A 27,174-nucleotide genomic window follows, 5' to 3' on the forward strand; every position below is an offset into this window, starting at 1 on the left:
CCTTTCATGCTGGGGTTGTGGGGACAACCTTTTTATGCAACCAGGTCTTTAGATGCTGTGTTTTTAAGTATTTTATATCTTTGTGAGACCTCTGCTGAGCTTTTAAGTAGCAATTTTTTATGAATTTTGCTATTTTAAAATGTATGTTGTTAACCACTTTGAGAGGCATTGGCCTGATAAAGAGATATACATTTTTAAAATAATAGATCTGTAAAAGGTCCAGCAGATATGAATTGACTGGCAGTAAGAGGAAGAGACCCTTCATGGATCACTGCCTTGTCGTGGCGAAGGGGCTTGCGTAACTCAGTGAAGCCATGAGCTATGCCGTGCAGGGTCACCCAAGATGGACAGGTCATGGCGGAGAGTTCTGACAAAATGTGATCCACTGGAGAAGGAAATGGCAACCCACTTCAGTATTCTTGCCAAGAAAATCCCATGGAAGGTATCACAAGGCTAAAAGATATGATGCCGGAAGATGAGCCCCTCGGGTCGGAAAGTGTCCAATATACTACTGGGGAAGAGCGGAGGGAATTTCCAAGTAGCTCCAGAAAGAGTGAAGCGGCTGGGCCAAAGCTGAAAGGACACTCAGCTGTGGATGTGTCTGGTGGTGAAAAGGAAGTCCGATGTTGTAAATAACAATATTGTTTAGGAATCTGGAATGTAAGATCAATGAATCAAGGTAAGCTGGAGGTGGTCAAACATGAGATGGCAAGATTGAACATCGACATCTTGGGAATCAGCGAACTAAAATGGACAAGCATGGGCTTCCCTTAGAAGAAATGGAGTAGCACTCATCATCAACAAAAGGGTGGGAAAAGCAGTACTGGGGTACAATCTCAAAAACGATAGAATGATCTCAGTACGAATCCAAGGCAAACCATTCACCATCACAGTAATTCAAGTCTATGTCCCAACCACTGAGGCCAAAGAAGCTGAGGTTGATTGGTTCTATGAAGACCTACAACACCTTCTAGAACTAACACCAAAAAAAGATGTCCTCTTCATCATAGGGGATTGGAATGCTAAAGTAGGAAGTCAAGAAACCACTGGGATAATAGGCAAGCATGGCCTTGGTGTACAAAATGAAGCAGGACAAAGGCTAATAGAGTTTTGCTAAGAGAACACGCTGATCATAGCAAACACTCTTTTCCATCAGCACAAGAGGCGACTCTACACATGGACATCACCAGATGGTCAATATCGAAATCAGATTGATTATGTCCTTTGCAGCTAAAGATGGAGCAGCTCTATACAGTCAGTAAAAACAAGACCTGGAGCTGACTGTGGCTCAGATCAAGTGCTTCTTATTGCAAAATTTCGGCTTAACTTGAAGAACGTAGGGAAAACCACTAAACCATTCAGGTATGACCTAAATCATATCCCTTATAAATATACAGTGGAGGTGTTGAATAGATTTCAGGGATTAGATCTGATAGACAGAGTACCTGAGGAACTATGGATGGAGGTTCGTAACATTGTACAGGAGGCAACAGCTAAAACCATCCCAAAGAAGAAGAAATGCAAGAAAGCAAAGTGGCTGTCTGATGAGGCTTTACAAGTAGCTGAGGAAAGAAGGTAAGCGAAAAGGAAGGAAGAAAGGGGAAGATATATCCAACTGAATGCAGAGTCCCAGAGAATAGCAAGGAGAGATAAGAAGGCCTTCTTAAATGAACAATGCAAGGAAATTGAGGAAAACAACAGAATGGGAAAGACTAGATATCTCTTCAAGAAAATCGGAGATATCAAGGGAACGTTTTGTGCAAAGACGGGCATAATAAAGGACAAAGAAGGCAGGGACCTAGCAGAAGCAGAAGAGAATTAAGAAGAGGTGGAAAGAATACATAGAAGAGCTTATACAGGAAAGATCTTAATGTCCCTGATAGCTGCGATGATGCGGTCACTGAATTTGAGCCGCATGTCGTAGAGAGTGAAGTCAAGTGGGCCTTAGGAACCATTACTAACAACAAAGCTAGCAGGGATGACAGTATTCCAGCTGAGCTATTTAAAATCTTAAAAGATGATGCTGTTAAAGTGCTGCACTCAATACGCCAACAAATTTGAAACACTCAACAGTGGCCACAAGACTGGAGAAGGTCAGTTTACATTCCAATTCCAAAGAAGGGCAATGCCAAAGAATGTTCAAACTACCGTACAATTGCACTCATTTCACATGCTAACAAGGTTATGCTCAAAATCCTACAAGGCAGACTTCAGCAGGATGTGAACTGAGAACTACCGGAAGTACAAGCTGGGTTTCGAAGAGGCAGAGGAACTAGAGATCAAATAACCAACATTTGCTGGATCATGGAGAAAGCAAGAGAATTCCAGAAAAACATCTACTTCTGCTTCATTGACTACGCTAAAGCCTTTGATTGTGTGGATCACAACAAACTGTGGCAAATTCTTAAAGTGATGGGAGTACCAGACCACCTTACCTGTCTCCTGAGAAACCTGTACGAGGGTCAAGAAGCAACAGTAAGAACCGGACATGGAACAACCGATTGTTTCAAAATTGGGAAAGGAGTATGACAAGGCTGTATATTGTCACCCTGCTTATTTAACTTATATGCAGAGTACATCATGAGAAACGCCAGGCTAGATGAATCACAGGTTGGAATTAAGATTGCCAGGAGAAATATCAACAATCTCAGATATGCAGACAATACCACCCTAATGGCAGAAAGCGAAGAGGATCTAAAGAGCCTGTTGTTGAGGGTGAAAGAGGAGAGTGCAAAAGCTGGTTTGAAACTCCACATTAAAAAAACTAAGGTCATGGCATCTGGCCCCATCACTTCCTGGCATATAGAAGGGGAAGAAATGGAAGCAGTGACAGATTTTATTTTCTTGGGCTCCAAGATCACTGCAGACAGTGACTGTAGCCATGAAATTAAGAGACGCTTGCTCCTTGGGAGGAATGCTATGGCAAACCTAGACAGCATAGTAAGAAGCAGAGACATCACCTTGCTGACAAAGGTTCATATAATCAAAGCTATGGTTTTCCCAGTAGTAACATATGGCTGTGAGAGCTGGACTATAAGGAAGGCTGAGCGCCGAAGAATTGATGCTTTCGAACTGTGGTGCTGGAGAAGACTCTTACGAGTCCCCTGGACTGCAAGGAGGTCATATCAGTCAATCTTAAAGGAAATCAACCCTGAGTGCTCATTGGAAGGACAGATACTGAAGCTGAAGCTCAAATATTTTGGCCACCTAATGTGCAGAGGAGATTCACTAGAAAAGACCCTGATGCTGGGAAAGATTGAAGGCAAAAGGAGAAGGGGACGGCAGAGGATGAGATGGTTAGATAGCATCACCGATACAATGAACATGAACTTGAGCACACTCCGGGAGAGAGTGGAGGACAGGAAGGCCTGGTGTGCTATGGTCCATGGGGTCATGAAGAGTCAGACACGACTTAACGACTGAACAACAACAAAGAGGAAGAGAGAAGAGAACGAACGATACATTGGTGTTTGTGCCAGGAATCTGCAGCTAGTGGGGGCGGTGGGGGGAAAAGATAGCTCTATTTCCAACAAGATGAGCGAGAAGGAGTAAGAGGTTTCATTCTCTCTCGCTCTCTCTGTGTAGATGACTAGGATGAACGTTGTGTATCAGAAAATTAAAAACAACAACAAAATACATAGATAAAAGTCACAATTGTGCAAGCTCCAGTGGTATGTAATTTCCATGCATTTCTAAGGGGATTGCATTGGATATCCAAAGTGTCTCAAGTTCATATTCTCCTGTACTGGGCATAGCAGTTTGTGAGTTTGCTTGTGTATTCTCTACTTAAGAAAGGAGAATATTTATGAGTCTGCAAGTGGGGTTAAAAACAGGAATTACTAAATTAACATTAAATGCATTTCTCAGTACAACCCTCATTTTAAGAGGTTATGGCTTATTCTTAAGATGTCCATATGGCTGTAATGATTAATATCATCATTCTTATGGCCAGTTCTATCTGACAGTTACACTGAAATACTCAGATGTATTTAGTATGATTAAACTGGTTTTAATTCAGGCTATTCTATTTAATAAAGATGGCATTGTATATTGTGAAAAGGTGATGTATTTCCAGGTAGTACATTAAAGGAGAATTTGCATATCTTCCACATGTTCCAATGGCTTGCAGAACAGATGTGCAAGTTCCCCCTCATTTGTTGTCTAGAGTCACTTGTGTATTTTCTTTTCACTGTTTCTGAAAAGGTGCGAAGTGGATTTAGTTCGTGAAACTGACTATTTGAAATCAAGTATTGGAGTCTTAGGGGGCCGCGGTGGCTTAGTGGTTAAGACGCTGTCAGGGTGGACACTGAGCCCATAGAATCCCAGAGTAGTTCTGATGCTGAGGAAGAGCAGTCGCTCCTGGGAGAGGAGCGCGCGCCTCTTTCCCAGGACCAACAGCTGACGGAGATTCCTCCCACCCACATTCCTAGTTTAGTTAGCAGTCCAGGGAGTGACCCAGCACAGATAGCAGACTGGGTGGATGCGTGGCACAGACGCAGAGCGGTGCCAAATGGAGGGTGCGGAAAGGAGGCGTAGCACCCGGTTGGCGCTCAAAGAACGGTTGCGCCCAGAGAATCCAAGGGAAAAGGGGAGGGATTCTCCCTAGTCCTTATATTCAGGGGTCTGCCAGTAATTGCCTTTCAAACGGGGACCAACTGTTCCAACTTAGGGCATAGGGATGCTGCTGCTACCTGTAGAGTTGTTAAGTTGTAAAAGAAGAATAAAGCTTTGAAAATAATTCCTTTGTCTGTGTCTGGACTTGGCTACTGGATTAGACTGAGAGAGCCCTCCAAGGAGCCCTTGACAGACGCTGTGCTGCAGACTGGAAGGTCAGCAGGACAGCAGTTCAAGACCCGAGTGCTGCGTGACGGAGTGAGCTCCCGTCTTCAGTCCCAGCTTCTGCCAACCTAGCAGTTCGAAAGCAAGAAATTGCAAGTAGATAAATAGGTACCGCCTCAGCAGGAAAGGTAACAGCGTTCCATGCACCTCGGTGTTCAGTCATGCCGGCCACATGACCACGGAAGCGTCTTCAGACAGCGCTGGCTCTTCGGCTTAGAAATGGAGATGAGCACCACACCCTAGAGTCGGACACGACTGGTTGGGGACACCTTTACCTTTGTTGGAGTCTTAAACCATTCCAGAGTGCACTGATTTATTTATTGGATTTGTATTCCAGCCTTTTCACAAGGAGCTCTAAGTAATATCTTCGTCTAATGACATCTCTGTGAAGAAAGTCAGGCTGAGAAATAGTGCCTTATTCAAGGCTACCATTGCAGCTGCATAGTTGACCAGGGATTTGTTGACTTTCCCTCAGTCAGGCAGCCATTGCCCCGTACTGATTCTGTAAACCTGCCATCCTGAACGTTCAGTGTGTTCCTCTTCATGGTTGATACATAATACTTGCAAGTTTGGCTTTTTAACTCGAAGTACATGTGCCACTTCTAAATGTGAGCCTGCCCCATGTAAAGTGTATGGGTAAAGGTGTACTTTCAAGGGGTGCAGGGGTGGAGGATGCGGAATCCTCCTCTTGCTTGCTGGGCTTACCCCTGGAGCCCTTCCCCCTGACATTTTTATCCCAGCTGGACTCAGTTCTGGTATTGCACCCCCATACATCACACATGAATGGGTCAGGCCTGCATTTAAAAATATAGGTCTGGTGCCATCATGTGTAGTTTGTACTAACTCAGTCTGTAAAGGTAACTGCTTTTAGTTGTTTTTGGTTGCTCCTGGTACAATCCCTCATGAAACAGATTCACGTTGGAAATTGATGTTACAAGCTTTGTTCTGCCATCTTTTGCAAGTACCACTGAGTTCAATGGGATTTACTCCCAAGTAAGTTTGCATAGGATTGCAGCCTTCATGTGCACAGTTATGTCATTGATTTTTAACTACTCTACTCAGTTCTGCTGTACACAGAATCTGTGGGAAGAACAAACATGGTAAATAATATAGATGCCATAGAAGACTGTTCCTTACAGGATAGTACCTGTTGGCCTTTTTTGTAGTATAACATAAATCCACTGTCATGTAATAGGTGAAGCTTTATCCTTAAGATTATGTTGATTTGTTAGGAACCTAATTTATGCAGAATATTCTTTGGGAGGTGGGGTTGGGAGGGAGATTTCTTTTGTTTGCCTGTCAACTATTAGATAAATGCTACCACCAGGAATATATAATAACTGTGTGTTGTAATTTGCAAAGGATGTTAGTGGAGTTATGGTCTCTGGAGTTTCATAATTGACTTCAATAGAGTGTAACCCTTATAGCTTGATCATAAATACATTTACAAGGAAATAAATTCTGCTGATTTAATGTCGAACATAATATATTCTTCATGTATATCATCTGTATTGTGCAAGTATTGTGCCTTTTCTTTGTCCAGTTCCACTTGTTTCTATTCAAAGTCTTTTCTCCATGGAGCATTTAATGAAATTGCGTAGCATCATTCTCTCTATTTCTAATTGCAAGCTTCCTGTGCTTGAGGAGGTATAGCCAAAATTCAGTTACCCAGACACAAGAGGGAGGTATCAGCAGATTCGGGGTAACCCTGAGTAGTGCAGAAGCTAAAAAAAATCTTTAGAAAGAAAAACTTTATGAGGGAGAAACTCCCAGAAATAGCCTAAGAACTCAATGGCACAGAATGTTGACTGACTGAAAGGGGAAAAGCCTGACCACCAGGCAGGAGAGATGATAGAATGAAGTGGCTGTAAAGGGAGGAAGGTGGAAGAGACATGGATATTAAAATAAGATACAGAGATAATCATTTTTTTGTTTGGCTAGATCATTTCCTGGTTCATATTATTTTTAAGTCTCCCCAGCGACAGAAGTTAGAGCTGCCCATAGAGATCAATGGAGAAATTCAAGATTTTAATGTAGCTGAGACTGGGCACAAGTGTGTTCACTGCACCCCACAAAACCCCCAAAATGGAGGGGGTGGAAATGTCAAATAGCCCAATGAGAACTGAGCATACTCTGTAGGAATGGAATGCTGACTGTTGGAAGGAAAATGAGGAAAACAGGAAAGGGTGAATGGAGCATCTGAACCTGTCAACAGAAGCATTCTGCACTGCAGCGTTTTGTTGTAGGGCCCCACCTGTTCCCTGTATCGCTAATGTTCAGGTTGTGAGTGTTTTTGCTTATGTAGACAAATGGCACCATGTATGCACATGAGGAGGGGTGAGTGCTCTTTCTTCCCACCCTCTTTTGCAGTAGCTGCTTTTATCCACTATTTACTTCCCTCATAGGTCTTGCAGCTATCATTTACCACCACAGAAATTCCCCCATAAGCACTACACAGAACTAGCAATTTAATGTATGTTACACTAACGATACAATACAGGAAGGCATTCACATTCCCCCTCCTCTTTTTTTTAAAGGCAGGCATTGCAGCTTGTACTATGTCTGCCAGATTCATGATATGCAGTGCTGTCTATACAGAAACAGAGTAGACAAGGTTTTGAGTACTGTTCATTGAAATATGAGGGGAGTACATTTAGCAGGAGTTGTCCCTTCTCTCTTTGCATACAGAATGTTCATCATCACTATATCTGAAGTTTATATACCAACAAGCTGTCCCAGATGCTACATTTGAAATAAGCCCATCAGAATCTAAACTCCAACATAGATAACATGCTAATATCAAATATACATTGTTGGAAAAAAAATATTGTTATCTATGTTCCTTTTAGGCAAACCCCCAAACTCATGTGCAGATTCTGTTTAGGTTTTTAGGTATTTGTTCCATCTCAGAGATCCTTTCTCCACCTAACTGATGCTCATCAGAAGTATGAAGGGAAGCTTGCTGACCCCCCACCTGTTTCTAACAAGGGAGAGGTGGTGGGGGCAGTAGCACTATCAATACAACAGCAGGTTTAGAAACTGCTGTTGTTTTTATGGATTTGGGCCCCCACCATATGTGCAACTAGAACTGCTGAGATTTTCCCTTCCCCACCAGCAGCAATCTCTTGTTTAGGCAGCGGGTGAGATTAATTGATTGTGGTGGCCCTGCAACTACAGATGCCTACCATTTATCTGGACGCATTTCAGTCAAGCTTTCAGGTTGGAGATAGGACTGAGACTGCTTTGGTTGCCTTGGTGGATGACCTGTGCTGGGAACTGGAGGGAGGAGTGTATCCCTACTAGTTCTTCTGAACCTCTTGGCAGCTTTTGATACCATTGGCTGTGGTATCCTTTTGGACTGCCTGGTGGGGCTGGGCCTTGGGGGCACTCTATTGCAGTGGTTCTGGACCTTCCTGCTGTGTCCAGAAGGTGCTGTTGGGGGACTACTGTTTGACACTGTGGCCATCAGTCTATGGTGTCCCACAGGGTTCTGTTCTGTCCCTATGTTGTTTAACATGTACATGAAATCTTTGGGATAGCTCAGCTGGAGCTTTGGAGTGAGATGCCATCAATATGTTGATGATATTCAGATCTATTGCTCTTCGTTACTTGATTCCAAGGAAATAAGTCAATACATTGAACATTGCCCAAGTTTGATAATGGACTGGGTGAAGGTGAATAAGCTGAGATAGAATCCAGAAAAGGCAGAAGTGCTATTGGTCAGTAGAACAACTGACTTGGGGATTGAGATTCAGCCTGTTCTAGATGGGGTTGCCCTCTCCCTGAAAGATCAGCACTGTAGCTTGGGACTGTTCCTGGATCCCTTGCTCTCCTTGGATTTTCAGGTGGAAAGGAGTGTATTTGCGTAACTATGTCTAGTGTGACAGCTGTAACTGTTCCTGAGTCAGTCTGGTCTGGCAACAGTTAACCATTCCTTGGTTTCCTCATAGTTAGACTGTTGTAACACATTCTACATGGGGCTACTTTTGAAGATGATCTAGAAGCTGCAATTGGTGCAAAATGTGGCAGCTTGGCTGCTAATCGGTACAGTATCATGATCACATCATTCCAATACTTAAAAGATATGCACTAGTTACCAACTGTTTTCCGAGCTCAGTTCAAGGCATTGGTTTTCATCTTTAAAGCTCTAAATGGCTTAGGGCCTGGCTATTTGAGAAACTGTCTATCTTGATATGGACATGATTGGTTATTGAAATCAGCAGGAAAGGCGTTTTTGAACACACTGTTGCTTGGAGAGGCCTGCTTGTTAGGCATGTGAGGAAAGGGCTTTCTTCTTCGTGGTCTCTGTGCATAACACATATGGGCTCTGCGCCTGCACGGAAACTCGTTCAGGAAACTTCCAAGCTGAACAGTTTTTGGAGGGAACCCCTCCCCCACCGTCTCTTGGTTTAGAGTCATAGAATAGTAGGGTTGGAAGGGGCCTACAAGGCCATCAAGTTCAACCCCCTGCTCAATGCAGGAATCCAAGTCAGAGCATCCCTGACAGATGGCTGTCCAGCCTCGTCTTCAACGCCTCCAGTGTGGGAGAGCCCACCACCTCACTAGGTAATTGGTTCCATTGTCGTATTGCTCTAACAGTCAGGACGTTTTTCCTGATGTTCAGCCAGAATCTGGCTTCCTGTAACTTGAGCCCATTATTCTGTGTCCTGCATTCTGGGATGATCGAGAAGAGATCCTGGCCTTCCTCTCTGTGACAGCCTTTCAAGTACTTGAAGAGCGCTATCGTATCTCCCCTCAGTCTTCTTTCTCAAGGCTAAACATGCCCAGTTCTTTCAGTCTGTCTTCATAGGGCTTTGTTTCCAGTCCCCTGATCATCTTTGTTGCCCTCCTCTGAACCCTCTCCAGCTTGTCTGCATCCTTATTAAAGTGCCTTGCCCAGAACTGGACACAGTAGTCCAGATGAGGCCTAACCAGTGCTGAGTAGAGGGGAACTAGTACTCCCCAGGATTTGGAAGCTATGTTTCTATTAATGCAGCCCAAAAGAGCATTTGCCTTTTTTGCAGCCACATCACATGGTTGGCTCATATTCAGCTTGTGATCGACAACAATTCCAAGATCCTGCTCGCTTGTAGTGTTGTTGAGCCATGTATCCCCCATATTGTAACTGCATTTGGTTTCTTTTTCCTAGGTGCAGAACTTGGCATTTATCCCTATTAAATGTCATTCTGTTATTTTCTGCCCAGCGCTCCAGTCTGTCCAGATCACTTTGAATGTTGTTTCTGTCTTCCAAAGTATTAGCTATCCCGCCCAATTTTGTGTCATCTGCAAATTTGGTAATCAGCATTCCCTGCACCTCCTCCTCCTCCAAGTCATTAATAAAAAACGTTGAAGAGCACTGGGTCCAGGACTGAGACCTGCAGTACCCCACTCATTACTTCTCCCCAGTTTGAGAAGGTCCCATTGATAAGCACTCTTTGAGTCCAATTCTGTAGCCAACTGTGGATCCACCGGATCGTTGTTTCATCTAGCCCACTTTGAGCTAGTTTGCTCATCAGGATATCGTGGGGCACTTTGTCAAAAGCTTTGTTGAAGTCGAGGTATATGATGTCTACAGCATTCCCACGGTCTGCAAGGGAGGTTCCTTGATCAAAAAATGAGATCAGATTCATCTGGCAGGACTTGTTTTTGACAAATCCATGTTGGCTTTGAGTAATCACGGCATTGTTTTCAAGGTGCTTCCAGATGGATTGCTTTATCATTTGCTCCAGAATTTTCCCAGGGACTGATGTCAGACTGACTAGTCTGTAGTTCCCAGGTTCCTCCATTCTACCCTTTTTGAAGATTGGGACAACATTAGCCCTCCTCCAGTTATCTGGCACTTCCCCCATCCTCCATGATTTCTCAAAGAGAATAGGCAGCGGTTCTGAGAGTTCTTCTGCCAGTTCCTTTATTACTCTAGGATGCAGTTCATCTGGCCCTGGAGATTTGAACTCATTCAGAGTAATTAGGTGTTCCTTGACCATATGCCCATCGACCTCAAGCTGCAATCCCGCCCCTTCAGCCTGTACTTCACCTTTGCCAGGGGGGTCATAGACCGTCTTTTGGGAGAAGACTGAGCCAAAGTAGGAATTGAGCACCTCTTCTTTGTCATCTGTTATCGTTTTGCCATCCTTATTAAATAGCTGAGCAACCATTTCTTTCCTCTGCCTTTTACTATGCACATAGCTGAAGAAAGCCTTTTTGTTGCTTTTAGCATCCCTCGCTAACCTCAGCTCGTTCTCAGCTTTAGCCTTCCTGACACCATCCCTGCAATTCGGTGCTACCTGCCTGTACTCTTCCTTTGTTACTTGGCCTTCTTTCCACTTCCTATATGTGTCCTTTTTTGTTTTCAGGTCATCCCTAAGCTTTTTCTGAAGCCACATTGGCTTCTTCTGTTGTCTTCCACCTTTTCTTCTTGTTGGAATTGTTTGCGATTGTGCCTTCAGAATTTCCTTTTTTAAAAAGCTCCCGCCCATCTTGGACTCCTTTTCTCGTTAGTGTCGCTTGCCATGGGACCTTACTGATCATTGTTCTGAGTTTATTAAAATCAGCTTTCCTAAAATCCAGGGTACGCGTTTGACTACACTCAGCTTTTGCTTCCTTTAGAACCAAGAACTCAAGTACAACATGGTCGCTTTCCCCCAGAGTTCCTGTAACTGCTACTTTATCCACTAAGTCATCTCTGTTGGTTAGGATCAAGTCAAGGATAGCCGATCCTCTAGCTCCTTCCTCTACTTTCTGTAGGAGGAAGTTATCCGCCACACAAGTCAGGAATTTCCTGGAGGGGCCATGTTTTGCAGAATTTGTCTCCCAACAAATATCGGGGAAATTGAAGTCCCCCATTACTACTACATCATGCTTCCTTAAAACATTGGCTATTTGCTTTTCAAAAGTTTCATCCTCGTCTTCTCCTTGATTGGGTGGCCGCTAGTAGACTCCGACCATCAGGTTCCTTTTATTCTTTGCTCCATTTATTTTGATCCAGATGCTCTCGATGGGGCTACCAAGCTCATCCTTCTGTATTTCTGTGCAGAGATACGTATTTTTCACATACAGTGCAACCCCACCTCCCTTTCTGTTCCTCCTATTCTTTTGAACAAGTTATATCCTTCAATTGCTGTATTCCAGTCATGAGAGTCATCCCACCAAGTCTCAGTTATACCTATCAAGTCATAATTTCCCTCTTGTATTAAGAGTTCAAGTTCGTTCTGTTTGTTTCCCATACTCTGGGCATTAATATATAGACATCAAAGACCATGTGCTTCATAGTCTGGCTTTCTTCCCACATGTGTCTGAAGACTATTATTGGGTGCTATCAGAGCTGTTCTCTCCATTGCAGTGCATGCGCCTACGTCCATTGTTACCCCCAAAATTACATCTCCCTTCCCCGTAGGATTCAGTTTAAAGCCCTCCTGATAAAGTTCTTCATGCTGTGGCCAAACACATTCTTCCCATCCTTTGTGAGGTGCAACCCATCCCTTGCCAACAGCCCATCTTTCAGGAAGTATAGGCCGTGGTCCCAGAATCCAAATCTCTCTCATTGTCACCACCTTCGTAGCCAGTCATTCACCTGGAGTATTTTTCGTTCCCTTTCTATCCCTCTTCTAACTACTGGAAGGATGGATGAGAAAACTATCTGGGCCCCGAAGTTCTTGAGTTTCCTTCCCAAAGCTTCAAAGTCTGACGTGATCTCTTCGTAGCTCCGCTTGGCGGTATCATTTGTTCCCACATGGATGAGAAGAAAGGGATACCTGTCAGTGGGCTTTATGAGTGCATAAAGTGCATATATAGTGTGGGTTCCCGCCTTCCCCTCAGTTCCTTTTTGGCCTTAGTGTTACTTCATGGGGAACTTCTTTGACATTCTGTCAAGCTGTGTTTTCTATCTTTATCTTATCGTATCTTTTTCTTCCTTATCTTTTTCTTTACCTAAAAACTGAGAACCAGAGAGAGAGAGAGAGAGAGGAGAGCGTTTGGAGAGCATTGTTCGCCTTAGCGGCGACACGTTTTTTCTCCTCCACCTTATGGCCCAAAAGCCTCCGTTCGGAAAGTGCGCAGCTTGTGGCAGTAAGGTGCATTCTTTGGATGGTCACTCTTTATGCCTAATCTGGTTGGGAGAATCCCATAAAGTTGAATCTTGCCACCACTGCCAATCGCTGTCGAAGCAAGCTCGCAAGAATAGAGCAGATCGACTAAAGGTGATCCTTTGGCAATGGGCCCTTCAAGCGGTTGATATGCCTAAGGTTCAAACACCTTGAGAACAGCCCACTGTTGCTCCTTCCACAAGTGCAAGGGGAGCAGCTCCTGCGACTCAATCTTCCCCTCTGTCAACCGCAGAGCTGGTTCGACTAGACCCACATACTCTGGGAAGAAACTTGACTATCTCGGTAGCTAAAAAACTTTCAAAAAAGGCAAAACACTCTAAAACGGCAGTGGACGCAGCGGAGAAAAAGAGGAGAAAGCAAAGCTCTAAACAGCAGGAGAAGGAGCGGGATGCCCCGCCTCCCCCTCCTCTACTTGATTCTCCCATCTGTGTTGTGGTTCCCCTCACAAAGTTGTGACTTTGGATCTGGCCTCCATGGTCTCGGAGGGTGAGTTGAAGGACACGCCAACCCTACCACCCTGTCCAGCTCAGACAGCTCTGGAATGGAGATCCAGGTATCGGTATTGGCCAACACCACGCCGTTACAGTATCCAGTCACCTTGGTATCAGCTGACACTCTCTGCTCGGCAACTTCCTCAATACCGATCTCTGGATCAATACCATAAGGATCATTGGCAGGGACAATATGACCGTGATCGCTCCTGCTCTCCATCCTGTGATTGGGATCGTTTTTCGGTCTCATCATCTCCTCCCTGTGGACAGCAAGGTGATGCAGATTGGTGACTCAGGAGGGATCGTGACCTTTTCCTGGATCGCTCTTGTTACTTAGGAGCTACTTCCTCATTACACACTCCATTTCAGCCTGGACAACGACCACGGTTCGAAATACATACACTTTCTGTCCTCCTCCTCCGGTATTGAGACGTTCTACATCTCTAACGCTACACCAATCTGGCAGGGACCGTCAAGCCCTGCCGCTTCCAATTCCACCTCACAGTGCGACTGATGTGGCACAGCAACCTGCCCCCTCACAGGAATCTGGTGATGACTATCAATCCTCCTCCTCATATTCCTCAGTCCCCCCATGGATCTCATCTCCAGATGGTGTCGTTGGGACACAAGATAGAGCCTCGCCTTCCGTGGATATGGGGCACTTTTCTGAGCAAGTGCTTAGAATGGCACAATTGTTGGGCATCAAGGTGCAACAATCTCCACAACAACTCCACGATCCGGTGTTTGATGCTGTCACGGCAGACATATCCACCCCAGTGGCCATTCCCTTTCTTCCCGCTCTGCTGAGTGCAGTGCAACAGACATGGAAAATGCCTTCATCCTTGACCCCAACGTCCAAGAGGCTAGCATCAATGTACAGGGTTCAAGAGACAGACGCTTCTTTCCTCTTTGCACATCCAAAACTGAACTCAGTAATAGCAGTCTGCTCAAGGCTGCTCTCAAAAAACGCATGCCTTACCTGTAGATGAGGAGGGCCATAAATTTGATCTTGTTGGACACTGCCTCTATTCTTCAGTGGCATTGGGGGTTAGGATTTCAAACTATCAGGCAATGCTGGCCAGGTACCAATTGTTCCTTTGGGAAAAAATGGATCTCTCATTGCGTACCTTCCTGAGGATCAACACGACTTAGCCAGAATGTTCCACACGGAGGCATCCAAACTATCCCACCAGCAGATCAATACCGCCTGTCATTAGGCAGACTGCAATGCCAAGGGGATGATGGGCTCCATTGTCCTAAGTCAACATGCCTGGCTCTGTTCTGCAGGCCTAACTCCCAAAGCTTGCTCTAGGAAAGGGGATCTACCCTTTGATGGCGAGGGTTTATTCAATGCAAAAACAGACAAGCAATTGGCTTCTGTGCAGAAGGCAAGAACTACTGCCCAAGTGCAGCAGCAACAAAAACAGCACGCCTCATACCAACCTTGCCGTGGGTACCACCAGTAGCAACCCTATCCCCGTAAACAACCTGGAGACTGAGCACCTAGATACCAACCTCACCAACAGCAACAGAAGAACTACCCCTTTACCAAGTATCAACAGAAGACAAAGGGAGACAGGTCTTCTAAATGTCGTCTTTGACTCCAGCCCTTTTCCCCTAGGCATCAGTCCTTACAATCTTTCTTTTGAGGTTATCCTAAAAAGTTTGTTGCAGCTTGGACAAGAATAACATCAGACAAGTGGGTACTGGCTATTGTTTGCTGAGGATACAGAATAGAATTCGATGCCCTTCCATCGTTAGGTTGGGTACGGACCACATCACCTTCGAGAGTCCTCCAAGAAGAAACAAGTTCTCTTCTAATGAATGGAGCTATTCAGCACCTTCACTCGAGACTCAGTGTGGAGGGCTTTTTTTCCAGGTACTACACCGTGCCCAGACGGGACCAGGGCCTTCAACCCATTCTGGATCTTTGGGAACTGAACAAATTCGTCACTACCAAGAGATTCAGAATGACTACACTAACTACAATCCTACCACTTCTTTGGGCTCATGGTTCGTGAAAGTCTATCTCAAGGATGCATATTTCCACATAGCAATCAAAGAATCATACAGGAAATTCCTCTGTTTCGTCATCAGTCCAGAGATCTTCCAGTTCAAAGTTCTGCTATTTGGATTATCAACAGCCCCATGCGTGTTCACAAAGTGTATGGCGGTGGTTTGTGCTTACCTGTGCATCATCACACCTGTACCTCGATGATTGGCTTTTGGTGGACATATCGAGAGAAGCCCTATTTCGCACTATTGTAGTTGTTTTGAACCTCCTCCAAGCGTTGGGACTCGGACTCAATGAGGAGAAATCACAGCTTACTCCCACACGCAGAGTCCAGTTCATAGGGGCTGTACTCGATTCCAGGGCTGGCCAGACGTATCTTCCTTAAAATCACATCAAAGTCTTGATCACCCAGGCTGCATCTCTACATTTTGAGCACCACACCAGGGCACGCAACATTCAATGCTTGTTGGTTTACATGGCAGTGACAGTGTCAGTCATGCAGTGGGCCTGACTATGGATGAGACCTTTACAAAATTGGTTCATTTGAGCTTTCAACGCCACCGATGATGTGTCTCTGGTTCAGCTTACAATACCGACACGTATTGCTCACACCTTGACTTGATGGATGGATTTCGCACATCTGACTCGGGGGATGCCATTTCTTCCCTCTCCTCCATCCAGGGTCTTAACAACAGATGCTTTCTTACTAGGTTGGGGAGCTCATTTCAGTCCTCTCCGAACACAAGGTCTATGGTCTGCGACAGAGACTACCTCCCATATAAACTTCCTGGAGTTAATGGCAGTTTGGAAGGCTCTGTGTGCCTTCGAGCCGTACCTTTTGTACCAACATGTCCAGATTCTCATGGACAATACGACAGTATTATGGTACCTCAACAGGCAAGACAGAACACATTCCTCCAGTCTCCTTCACCTTACCATGGACGTTTACAGCTGGTCCACTGCGAGGGACATTCGTCTAATGGCCCTGTATATTGCCGGAACAGACAACATTTTAGCAGACTCTCTAAGTTGCCTTCACCAGTGCTGACATGAGTGGCAATTGGCCAGGACAATTCTGGAGAAGAATTTCAGAAAGTGGGGTCGACCCGAGGTAGATCTTTTTGCAACTCCTGAGAACGCGGCTTGCTTTTTTTTTTTGGCTCCAGAGCAGAAATAGACCAGGGATCTCTAGGTGATGCTTTTCTCCTGGAAGAAATGGAATTCTGTTCTACCCTTTTCCTCCATTTCCATTTCTCATCAGAGTAGTTTCAAAAATCAGGGGGGATATGACAGACTGTATCTCAATCACCCCATGGTGACCGAGACAACCTTGGTTCAAGATACTGAGGTACTTGACACAGGGACATTGACTTCTGCTTTCGCAGATAGATGATCTAATCTCTTGGGATTGAGGTTGGGTCCATCATCCCAATCTCCACACTTTGAAACTCATGGCATGGAGGATTTGATACCGAGGGACCATTCTTTGTCAATACTGACGAAGTACAGACAATTCTAGATGCGGTGAGGAAGCCGTCGACATGCTGGTCCTACTCTGTCAAATGGGAGGCGTTTACAAGGCTTGCGGCTGCGAACAATTATGATCCTAACCACTGTTCACTTAGGGATGTTTTGTGTTTTCTCCAACACTTATACAGTAAAGGTCTGAATTACTCTTCTATTAGAGTCTGTACCTCAGCGATGTCTGCAATGACAGGTGACTTGCAAGGTTTTTTGATCTTAAGCCATCCCTTATGCAAACAGTTTCTGCAGGGACTTAAGAACTTGGCTCTCCCCCCCCCCATGAGAGACTTCATTCCTCAATGGGACTTGTCACTGGTACTTAACAGTCTGACAGCGGCCCTGTTCAAGCCTCTTTCTACCATAGATTTGAGACTCCTCTCCTGGAAGGTCGCCTTTTTGGTAGCGATTACGATCTTGTGGAAAGCTAGTGAACTTTCTGCTTTATGGATAGATTCCCCTTATACCATTTTCTGCAAGGAAAAAGTGATACTCAGGCCAGACATGGCTTTTCTCTCAAAGGTGGTGACAGACTTCCATATAAATTAGGCAATAGTTCTCCCTGCCTTCTTTCCCTTTCCAACTTCTGTTTTGGAGAAGAGACTGCACACTTTAGATGTCCAGCAAGCCCTGGCTTTTTATAGATCAAGAACTGAATCTTTCCGTAAATCGTAGTGCTTATTTCTATGCTACAGAGGACATAATAAGGGTTTGCCAGTATCGTCCCAGAGACTAGCATCCTGGATTGTACAGAATATTCAGTTAGCATACCAAGTCTTGGGGAAGGACCTACCACCTCGAATCCAGGCACATTCGACAAGGGGAGTGGCAGCTTCTCTGGCCTTTGCAAGAGGGATGCCTTTGGTGGACCTGTGCAAGGCAGCTAAACCCTCCACTCTTATAAGGCACTATATGTTGGATGTTTGGGCCCGATCTGACTGTGCCTTTGGCAAGCTGTAATCTCATCAGTACTGCAGTGGGACAGCAACCCGCCTCCAGTAAGTCAGCTTGTTATTCACCCGTACGTGTGATGCACAGAGACCATGAAGGAAGACAGGTTGCTTACCTGTAACTGTAGTTCTTCGAGTGGTCATCTGTGCATTCAAACAACCCTGCCACCATCCCCACTTTGGTCTCAATTTTTGTATGTTATTGGTACCGAGGTCTTTTCTCCTTGGACTTGGGACTGCTATTGCAGTCTGAAGGAACTGAGGGGAAGGCGGGAACTTATGCAGTATATAATATATACGGTGGGGGAGGAGTTCCTGACAAAACTTTGCTCAGCTTGGAAGTTTCCCAAATGAGTCTCCACGCAGGTGCAGAGCCCGTATGTGTGAAAGCACAGATGACCACTCAAAGAACTACAGTTACAGGTAAGCAACTTGTCTTTCTTGTCCCATACTTTGTGCTCTGAACTGTGTGGCTTTATTTGGACAGGGAGGCACTAAAGTATGTGGATAATCCAGTGGAGGGGTTGAACTGGATGAGTTTTTTGCCTCTTTCAACCCTTGTGATTGTATTTCATAAACACATCTGTGTTGTCACAGGAACAAAACATGGTTTAGTCTTGTGTACTTTAGAAAAGTGCAGCTACACATTGTTCTTCAGATAGTTTCAGTTAAATTACTTAAAATATTTAAACATTTTCTGTACACATACAAATATTATTTTTAAAAGTATAAACAGCTTAATAAAACATCTCACTGACGTAAATCTGTATAATAATATCTCATTAGTTTTAGTTTTTGTCATCTTTCACTTACTGTAGAATTACAGCGTTACTAGTTGAGTTGTTAATACTTAACTTCTTTGTGGGTCCTTGTATTCTTCAGTTCTGGAGTTCCTAGTTCTAGGTCAGCCTTCCCCAACCTGGTGCCCTCCCGATGTTTTGGATGTCAACTCCCATCAGCGCCAGCCAACATGGTCAGTGGTCAGGAATTCTGGGAGTTGCAGTCCCAAACATTTGGAGGTTACCAGATTGGAGAAGGCTGTTCTTCTTTGTGGTTTCTGTGCATCACACATATGGGCTCTGCGCCTCCACGTAGCCTCCATTCGGGAAAACTTCTATAGCTTCTTTGACATTTTTGCAGGAATCCTCCCCCACTGTCCCACTGTGCATGTCTGATTGGGTTCCCACCTTCCTCCTCAGTTCCTTTTCAACTGCTATCATGGCTGCCTCTTTGGGAACTTTGTTCGCTTTTTCAGCGAGTTACTACAAGTCTTTTTTGTTCTTTGTCGAGGTTGGGTGGGTGGGTGGTTTGGATAAGAAGAAAAAAGTATAGTTGTTTGTTATTCCATTTTTCTTCCAGTTTATGGAATTGAAGGCCCCCATCAGAAAGTGCGTCCGCTGCGGCAGTAAACTCCCTCCGTCCAATGGACACTCTTTGTGCCTCCTTTGCCTTGGGGCGTCTCAAGTGGTAGACACGTGCCACCATTGCCAGTCTTTCTCAAAACAAGCCCGTAAAAATTGCTTGGACAGATTAAAGGTGATTTTGTGGAACTCAAAAGGTCAACTCAAAAGGTCACAAAGAATGTGCAAACTGACAGTTCTCTTCATCAGGCAAGATATTACAAAGAGTAGGTGGGAAGGGGATAGGGGGGCGGGGGAAGGCTGCCTTGATATTGAAGTCATGAAGTCTGCATGGTCAGAGTTAAGGTGAAATGGGGGAGAAGGGATTGCAGACATTCAGATTAGGCTCTATCAGGTGATGTGACATTTTCAGGTTGCACCTGGGACTGCCAGTAGGATGGCTGGAAACAAAACAAATAAACAATGGTTGATGCCCCATTTTTGAAAATGTAAAATCCAGCTGTTACAAATGGTGAGCCCATTGTAAAACTACATTTTATTTTTCATCTGACCAAACACAATTCAAATGTTGTCATACAACTTTTGTGCCAATCACATTCTGTTTCCAACAACAACAAAAAACCCAATAAAGTTTCAAGGAAACTTTAAATTCTTTTTTCTTGAAGGATATTGGCACAGGATTCTTCTGTGGCCTGAAGCTGAATTATTTTCATTTCCCTACTATACCTGCTATGATCCAGGTTAGCACTGATTATGAAATAGCTCGAATTCTTACAGGAAAGACTTTCCTTAAGTTTTTTTAAATTTAGGAAATTTAAGACTTCATTTCCTAAATTTGTTGGGGGGAAACTTCAGCAAACCATTGATCTGTTCAGTATCCATGAACTGGCTTTGCATCTGCAAAAACTCTTCCCTTCATGGAAGATAAAAACTATGAAATCTCCAGAAAAAAATATAAGTGCACTTCTGTACAGAGATGGTTAGCTTCATTGAGATTTGTTGAAGATTCCCATGCAGATGAGCTCTAATTTCTAATGATGCATAATTGCCTATGTTTTATTACACAGTGCTGCATTCAGAAGTTTGAGAACTCTGTCAACCCAATCCTTTTCTGTAAGAACAGTAGGAGACTGTAGAAAGCTGGAAAGATCCCAGCAGTTTCTCAAATGGAAACACAATCTTAAATAGGTAATAATATGCATATGAGCCTTATTTTGCCTTGATAAAAATGCTAACTCTGACATTCTTGCTTCATTATTATTATTATTATTTTTTAGACTGGCCTTTTGGGTCCCCACCTGACCAGAATTGACCATTTCTTTGATTAGGCTGGGCACCCCCATGAATGTAACAAATGTATCAGGAAATGGCATTGCTCCCTGGGAATGCAGATCCCGAATTCACCTCATACTCTTACAACAACTTGGAGACACTTTGCGAAGTGCAGACAAAGAAAGGATTCTTCTACAAAAAAGCTAAACTTCTGCGTCCTGGGGAAGACTTGTGTTGCTTTGCTTGCCGGGAAGACCGGACCAGGTATGTGATCATCAATGTAGGTGGCATCAAATACAGGATTCCATGGACCACATTAGAGAATTGCCCCTTGACCAGGCTTGGGAAGTTAAAATCATGCAACAACTTTGATGAGATAATGGATATCTGTGATGATTATGATGTCAACTGCAATGAGTTCTTTTTTGACCGCAACCCTTGTGCCTTCAGGACCATCATGACTTTTTTGACAGCTGGGAAGTTAAGGCTCCTCAGGGAAATGTGTGCCCTCTCTTTCCAAGATGAGCTGGTTTACTGGGGGATAGAAGAGGAGAACCTGGAGTGGTGCTGTAAAAAAAGACTGCGGCAGAAAGAGGAAGAGATGGCAGAGGCCGCATTGTTCGAAAGTGAAATGGTAGCTAATGAAGAGCCGCAATGTGCCTTCGAGGACAGCAGCCGTTTGCATGTGTGCATGAGAAAGCTCAGGGATATGGTGGAGAATCCTCACTCGGGGATCCCAGGAAAGATCTTTGCTTGCATATCTGTTTCCTTTGTTGCCATCACTGCAGTTAGCCTCTGTATTAGCACCATGCCAGATCTTAGAGAAGAAGAAGAACGGGTAAGTGTATAATGAACAGAAACAATGTTTATATAGTCATATCTCAAATGCCAGGAATATGCATATAAGCAAACCTCAAAGAGTATGTCTGTGCATTAGCTCATTTTCATTCAGTCAGACACTGGTGCAGAGCTGGTGCAGTCTGTTCCTCACCCCAAGTTTACATTCTGATTATCTTCTATTGTGCACTCATTTCTGTTTTGTCTGTGTGAAAATTAGTACTTTATTAGGAAGGTACTTGCTTGAAATTAGTTTGAGCAGATGTCTCACAAAGTCCTGCATCCTGTCCATTGTCCCACCTCTTCTGCCTTTATCAGAAACGTTGGATCCAACCTTTTATTTTTAATATTTTTTCAAACTAATCTCATGTATGACCATTCACTAAAGCAATTTCATTAATTATTGCTGCTAATATCTATTTTTGGAGAGGAAGAAGTGTGTTGTTTCTGACCCAGTACACCCCTGCTACTTCATAGTCCTACAAAAATATCTCAGATTTCCCTGTTCATTTGCTCATGACATCAAAGTTATTGGTGTGTGTTTTGCCTTTTCCTGAAGGGATTTGATTCTCTCACTTCTACCACTCAAGTGTCTTTTAAGTAATCTCATTTTTGAGAAATTTCCCCTTTTAAAATTAAATGTGAGTCTGTTGGATATTCTGAATAATTCTCTACTCGTGTATATTTATGTTAATATGCAGAATTAAAGGCTTTTGGGTGGGCGGGCAGTGGGATGGGCTTCTTAGAAACAATGAGTCCTTTTATTTGGAGAAATCGAAACTCCATATCTCTATATAAGTAACTGGCATTGAAGAGCTCTTTTTCCTAGGAAGCCAAGGGCTTCTTCACACAGAGCTTTTATCCTGCTATTGAGATTGCTCACTTACAGAAGTTTGCAGGCCCTTTAGATGATGCTGTTAACCTCCAGGGCGTCTCCTGCACTAAATGACCTTTATTCCATTTTAAAATAGATCTGAGATAATGAGATATCAAATTACCCTGCTTGTGTTCCACTTGAGTTCCCTCCGTGAAAAAGAAAAAGCCACTAGATCAATGAAACATATGGCAGACTCAGATAAAGGGGAGAAGGAGGGGGAAAGGGGAGAGGGAAAAGGAAGCACATGTAAAGGGAGTCCGTTGTGATCCTGCATTTAAAATGGAAGCAGAAAGTCCTGTTTTAAGTGCGGGATTTTAGGCTGGTGTAGAGATGCACCAAGTCCCCTTGTCTTAGGCGTAAGTGACTCACAACTTGACCCAAAGCATGTTTACTCAGAAGTAAATCCTTCTGAATTGAGTGGGATTTACTTTTTAGTAAATGCACAGGGTTGTAGAAAAGGAGGTCCAACTCTAGATTGCATTTCAATTTCTCAAATTAAAAAGGGCTCTCTTTTCCAAAAGGCCTTCTCAACATCCTTTAAGAATTAAGAGTTCTTCATTTCTAGAAATAACAGTTTGGGCAGGATATGCATACATTTTAAACATTGTGCTCATTGTTGGCAGATTTATCATTTACATTTTTCACATTTTTCAATGGTGTATTGTTGTTGCTTATCATTTTTGGAGTACTGTTTCTCCCCTCTCTGTTTTAGTTATCCATCCGTGCTAGACATCTCTAAAGAGGGCATCAAGCACAAGCCTCTAGCGGCTCACTCCGTAGGGCACAGAGTTGGGAAGCGGGAGTTGGGAATTAGAGCCACAACAGGGGAAGGGGTGAATATGACCCCACTCACGTTTAACTGGTTAAAGAACAGGAAGCAAAGAGTAGGAATGAATGGACAGGGATGTAAAAAGTAGATTCTCCCAAAGATCTGTATCAGGACCTTTGTTTCTTAACTTCTGTATAAATGACTTAAAGCAGGGGTGATGAACCTCTTCCAGCCCAAGGGCCGAATCCAGTTTTGAAGAAGCTCTTGGGGGCCGCATTCCAGTGATGCCTGGGGCCAAAGGCAAAACAGGGCAGGCCAAAATACCAGCATATTTTAGCTTACAGCTCTTACTGCTAGCAACTAAGCCTTAGGAGATGCATTTCAGCATTTGAGGATGAAAAAAAAAACTGGACAGAAGCTGGAAACCATCAAATGATTGATGGCTGGAGGAAAACGGTGGGGCGCGGCCATCTGGAGAACCCCGGAGGGCTAGATTTGGCCCACAGGCCGGACCTTCTGCACTCCTGACCTAAAGTGAACAGTGAGGTGGATATTGTAGAATTCAAAAAGGTGCAGAGAAGGGCAACCAAAATGATCAGGGAGGTGGAGCAACTCCAACTCCATGGAAAAGGGTACCATGTTTGGGGCTTTTTAATTTAGAAAAAATGCGAATAAAGAGGAACATGCTAGAGCAGGGGTCCCCAATGTTTTTGGGCCCATGGGCCCCTTTTGGAATGTTGAGATAGTGTTATGGGCGCGATGACAAAATAGTAACCGTAAGAGTTTTCCCATTCCATAAAATAGCTGTCATGATGGGCATGACCTATCACAAAATAGTTCACACAAGGAAAACCAAGGAGGCAGAGAGACAAGTAACTTGCCCCCAATCCTGAGTACCAGGGAGAGGTGAGATTTGAGTCCCAAAATGCAAAACCACAGTTTTCTGCTCAAACAGACCATCCATTTCAGAGAAGGCAAGGCAATTATTTTCTCCAAATCATCTCTAAATAAAATCCTTTAAAATTAATTTATTCGCCCAAATGAATCGCTCAACTCTTTCTCTCAGGATCACCCACCCCCAAACTCTAAGTCTGGGTTTAGATGATCACGAGGGGGAAAGAAGCCATCATGGCTTCTCCCCCTGCCCCTGTGCGTGCCCCTCATTTACATAATTACCCATGCTGCTACATGTGTTGGCATGTTATCCAAACCCAGTGCATGCTGTGGCATGCCCACCCTACAACTCATGACTTGCAGTAGGGGTTATAGGGTGAGTACGAATCCATGGTGTTGGAAAATGCAGTAGTAGAAGTTTATAAGATTTCATGTGGTGTGGAGAAAGTGAGTAACAAGTATTTCATCTTTCATTTGAACCCAAAACAGCTCTTCTTGCATTCAGATTGTAAGGTCCTAGTGTTGATCACCATTTCTGCCTTCTACTGAAAAGGACTTAATATTTGAAGTACTTTAATTATTTGTTAAATCTATATAAGAAGCATTTTGAGAGGTGATTTTGAAGGACGGGGTATTTGCAGTTGAGTTGAAGCATCCCACCCAAATCATAGGATAATGGATACTTGAGATCGAATGGTTACATAGATGGAGGATGCATGCTGCACGAGTGGCCACTGCCTCCTGAAGGCTGTGTTTGTTGTTGTTTATTCAGTCAGTCGCTTCCGACTCTTCGTGACTTCATGGACCAGCCCACGCCAGAGCTTCCTGTCGGCCGTCATCACCCCCAGCTCCCCCAAGGTCAAGTCTGTCACCTCCAGAATACCATCCATCCATCTTGCCCTTGGTCGGCCCCTCTTTCTTTTGCCTTCCACTTTCCCTAGCATCAGCATCTTCTCCAGGGTATCCTGTCTTCTCATTATGTGGCCAAAGTACTTCAGTTTTGCCTTTAATATCATTCCCTCAAGTGAGCAGTCTGGCTTTATTTCCTGGAGTATGGACTGGTTTGATCTTCTTGCAGTCCAAGGCACTCTCAGAATTTTCCTCCAGCACCACAGTTTAAAAGCATCTATCTTCCTTCGCTCAGCCTTCCTTATGGTCCAGCTCTCACAGCCATAGGTTACTACGGGGAATACCATTGCTTTAACTATGCAGACCTTTGTTGTCAGTGTGATGTCTCTGCTCTTCACTATTTTATCAAGATTTGTCATTGCTCTCCTCCCAAGAAGTAAACGTCTTCTGATTTCCTGGCTGCAGTCAGCATCTGCAGTAATCTTTGCACCTAGAAAGACAAAATCTGTCACTGCCTCCACGTTTTCTCCCTTTGTTTGCCAGTTATCAATCAAGCTGGTTGCCATAATCTTGGTTTTTTTGAGGTTGAACTGCAACCCAGCTTTTGCACTTTCTTCTTTCACCTTCGTCATGAGGTTCCTCAGCTCCTCCTCGCTTTCAGCCATCAAAGTGGCATCGTCGGCAGATCTGAGATAGTTAATGTTTCTACCAGCAATTTTTAACTCCAGCCTTGGCTTCATCAAGCCCAGTACGTCGCATGATGTGTTCTGTGTACAAGCTGAATAGGTAGGGTGAGAGTATACAGCCCTGCTGTACTCCTTTCCCAATCTTAAACCAGTCCGTTGTTCCATTGTCTACCTAAATAGTTGAGGGGTGCTCAACTATAGGGACTCTCCTGTTCATAGTTTAAAGAGCAAGCTGAATCAAGGTGGGCACAGTCTCCCAAGCAGGCTCTCATTGATAGGGCTCATATTCCACCTGTAAAACCTTCCCCCTCCACAAGGATGACTGAAAGACTCACCTTGGGGATGGAGAGTAGATGGTAAATGGAGGAGAGTGCTCTACAGTCCTGAAGTGGCTAGTGGGCTGCAAAGAACATCTTTTCCTCAGTGTCGAACCATCGGCTGGACTATATGCCCCAAGATTCCCTGGCAGGAAATGACGCACACCATGTAATTTGCAGCCACTGTAAGGGCCCACATGGAGGGGAGGGTTCATGAACGTAATCAGGATTTTGTGAGCATGCCTGTTGAAACACCACATGGGTGTCTTCCTGGCCTCAAATGACATTGTGCACTGCATTTCCTGATGGAGAAATCATGGGGCACATAGTTCAGCTCTCTCTCAATTGGTGCCTGCTGGGCAGCCTGCGAGTGCCTAATAGACTTTGGAGAGCCTTCCTCTGCCTGCTACATTTCCCCCTTCTTCAAGTAATCTGTTTTAATTCAGGAAAGTGGATAGTGGCACGGGTGGGTTCCTCCCGCTCCTGATTACCCACCTACCCTTCTCTTGTAAGGGGAGGGAAACTGCCTGTTGAGGTGAAGACCCATGAAATCGTTGGGGTTTTGTGAGCATGTCTATCAAGCATCCACAAAAACCCTGAAGGTTTGTTGGCACCCGAAGAGCATGATTTCAAAACTGAATCGGTCTGTCAGCTGAGCATGATGGAGATTGGCCATCCCTAGTCTCCTGTGATCACCACAGTATTTTCATTGTTCTGATTCAGCACAGTATGTTGTTCACAGTGTTTTTCACAATAGCAGAGGAATGCTCATTGTCCCTTTTCTCAGTGAGTCCTTATTCAACAGTAATAGTGGTTGTAGTCAGTGAGACATGTGGTGCAAATCATATGGCAACTGAAGATGAATTAGGATGATGGGACTTCCGGTCAAGGATGATTACTTTCAAATGAAAATGTTGCACATCTATAAGTTCTGAAGCTCACAATTCACGTGTAAACAGAAACCTGTTTAATTTTCCAGACCAGCAATCTCTTGACAAAAAAAGGTGAATCATCACCTTCAACAACACTTTATTCAAACTCTGCTGCCCAGTTCCATACACATTTCTTCTTTGGGTGGAAATCCCTTGTAATGACTTCTCCTTTCTGTGCTTGTTTGTGGAGGATAGTGAATAATAGTGCTACATTTGGAGCAAGATGGGCACTCAGTATGCTGGGGGTACATTTTGAGGAGTTAAGTGATAGGAAGGTCAAAAAATCAATGATAGTAGGTATATCTGGAAACTTCACCAAATTCTGACAAGATTTTTCTGAATTTTTACAGAATTCTTACTTAAATGCTTGCATTCTTGCAAAATTTAAACCCACCTGGTGTCCATAAAATACATACAGAAGGTACTCACTCTCACTAGTTACCTAATACATCTTGTTCCTTTA

The 27,174-nt window shown here is 44.1% G+C and overlaps 1 protein-coding gene across 3 annotated transcripts in view; it reads left to right on the plus strand.

Moving 5' to 3' along the window:
* The window catches only part of KCNG2 (potassium voltage-gated channel modifier subfamily G member 2), a 96,576-nt gene that overhangs the window by 43,978 nt on the left and 25,424 nt on the right, over positions 1–27,174 (plus strand). For 2 of the 3 annotated variants that reach the window (XM_084850055.1, XM_084850056.1), the window contains exon 2: positions 20,556–21,388. In XM_084850055.1, the coding sequence (XP_084706181.1) occupies positions 20,633–21,388 (756 nt within the window). In that variant the 5' untranslated portion in view covers positions 20,556–20,632. Of the gene's footprint in view, positions 1–20,345; positions 20,467–20,555; positions 21,389–27,174 lie in introns of all 3 variants that reach the window. The other variant, XM_084850054.1, reaches the window with a different exon arrangement.

This window comes from Heloderma suspectum, chromosome 4 (assembly GCF_057233095.1).
Source record: "Heloderma suspectum isolate Gila_16-S chromosome 4, 16-S_ref, whole genome shotgun sequence".
NCBI lineage: Eukaryota > Metazoa > Chordata > Lepidosauria > Squamata > Helodermatidae > Heloderma > Heloderma suspectum.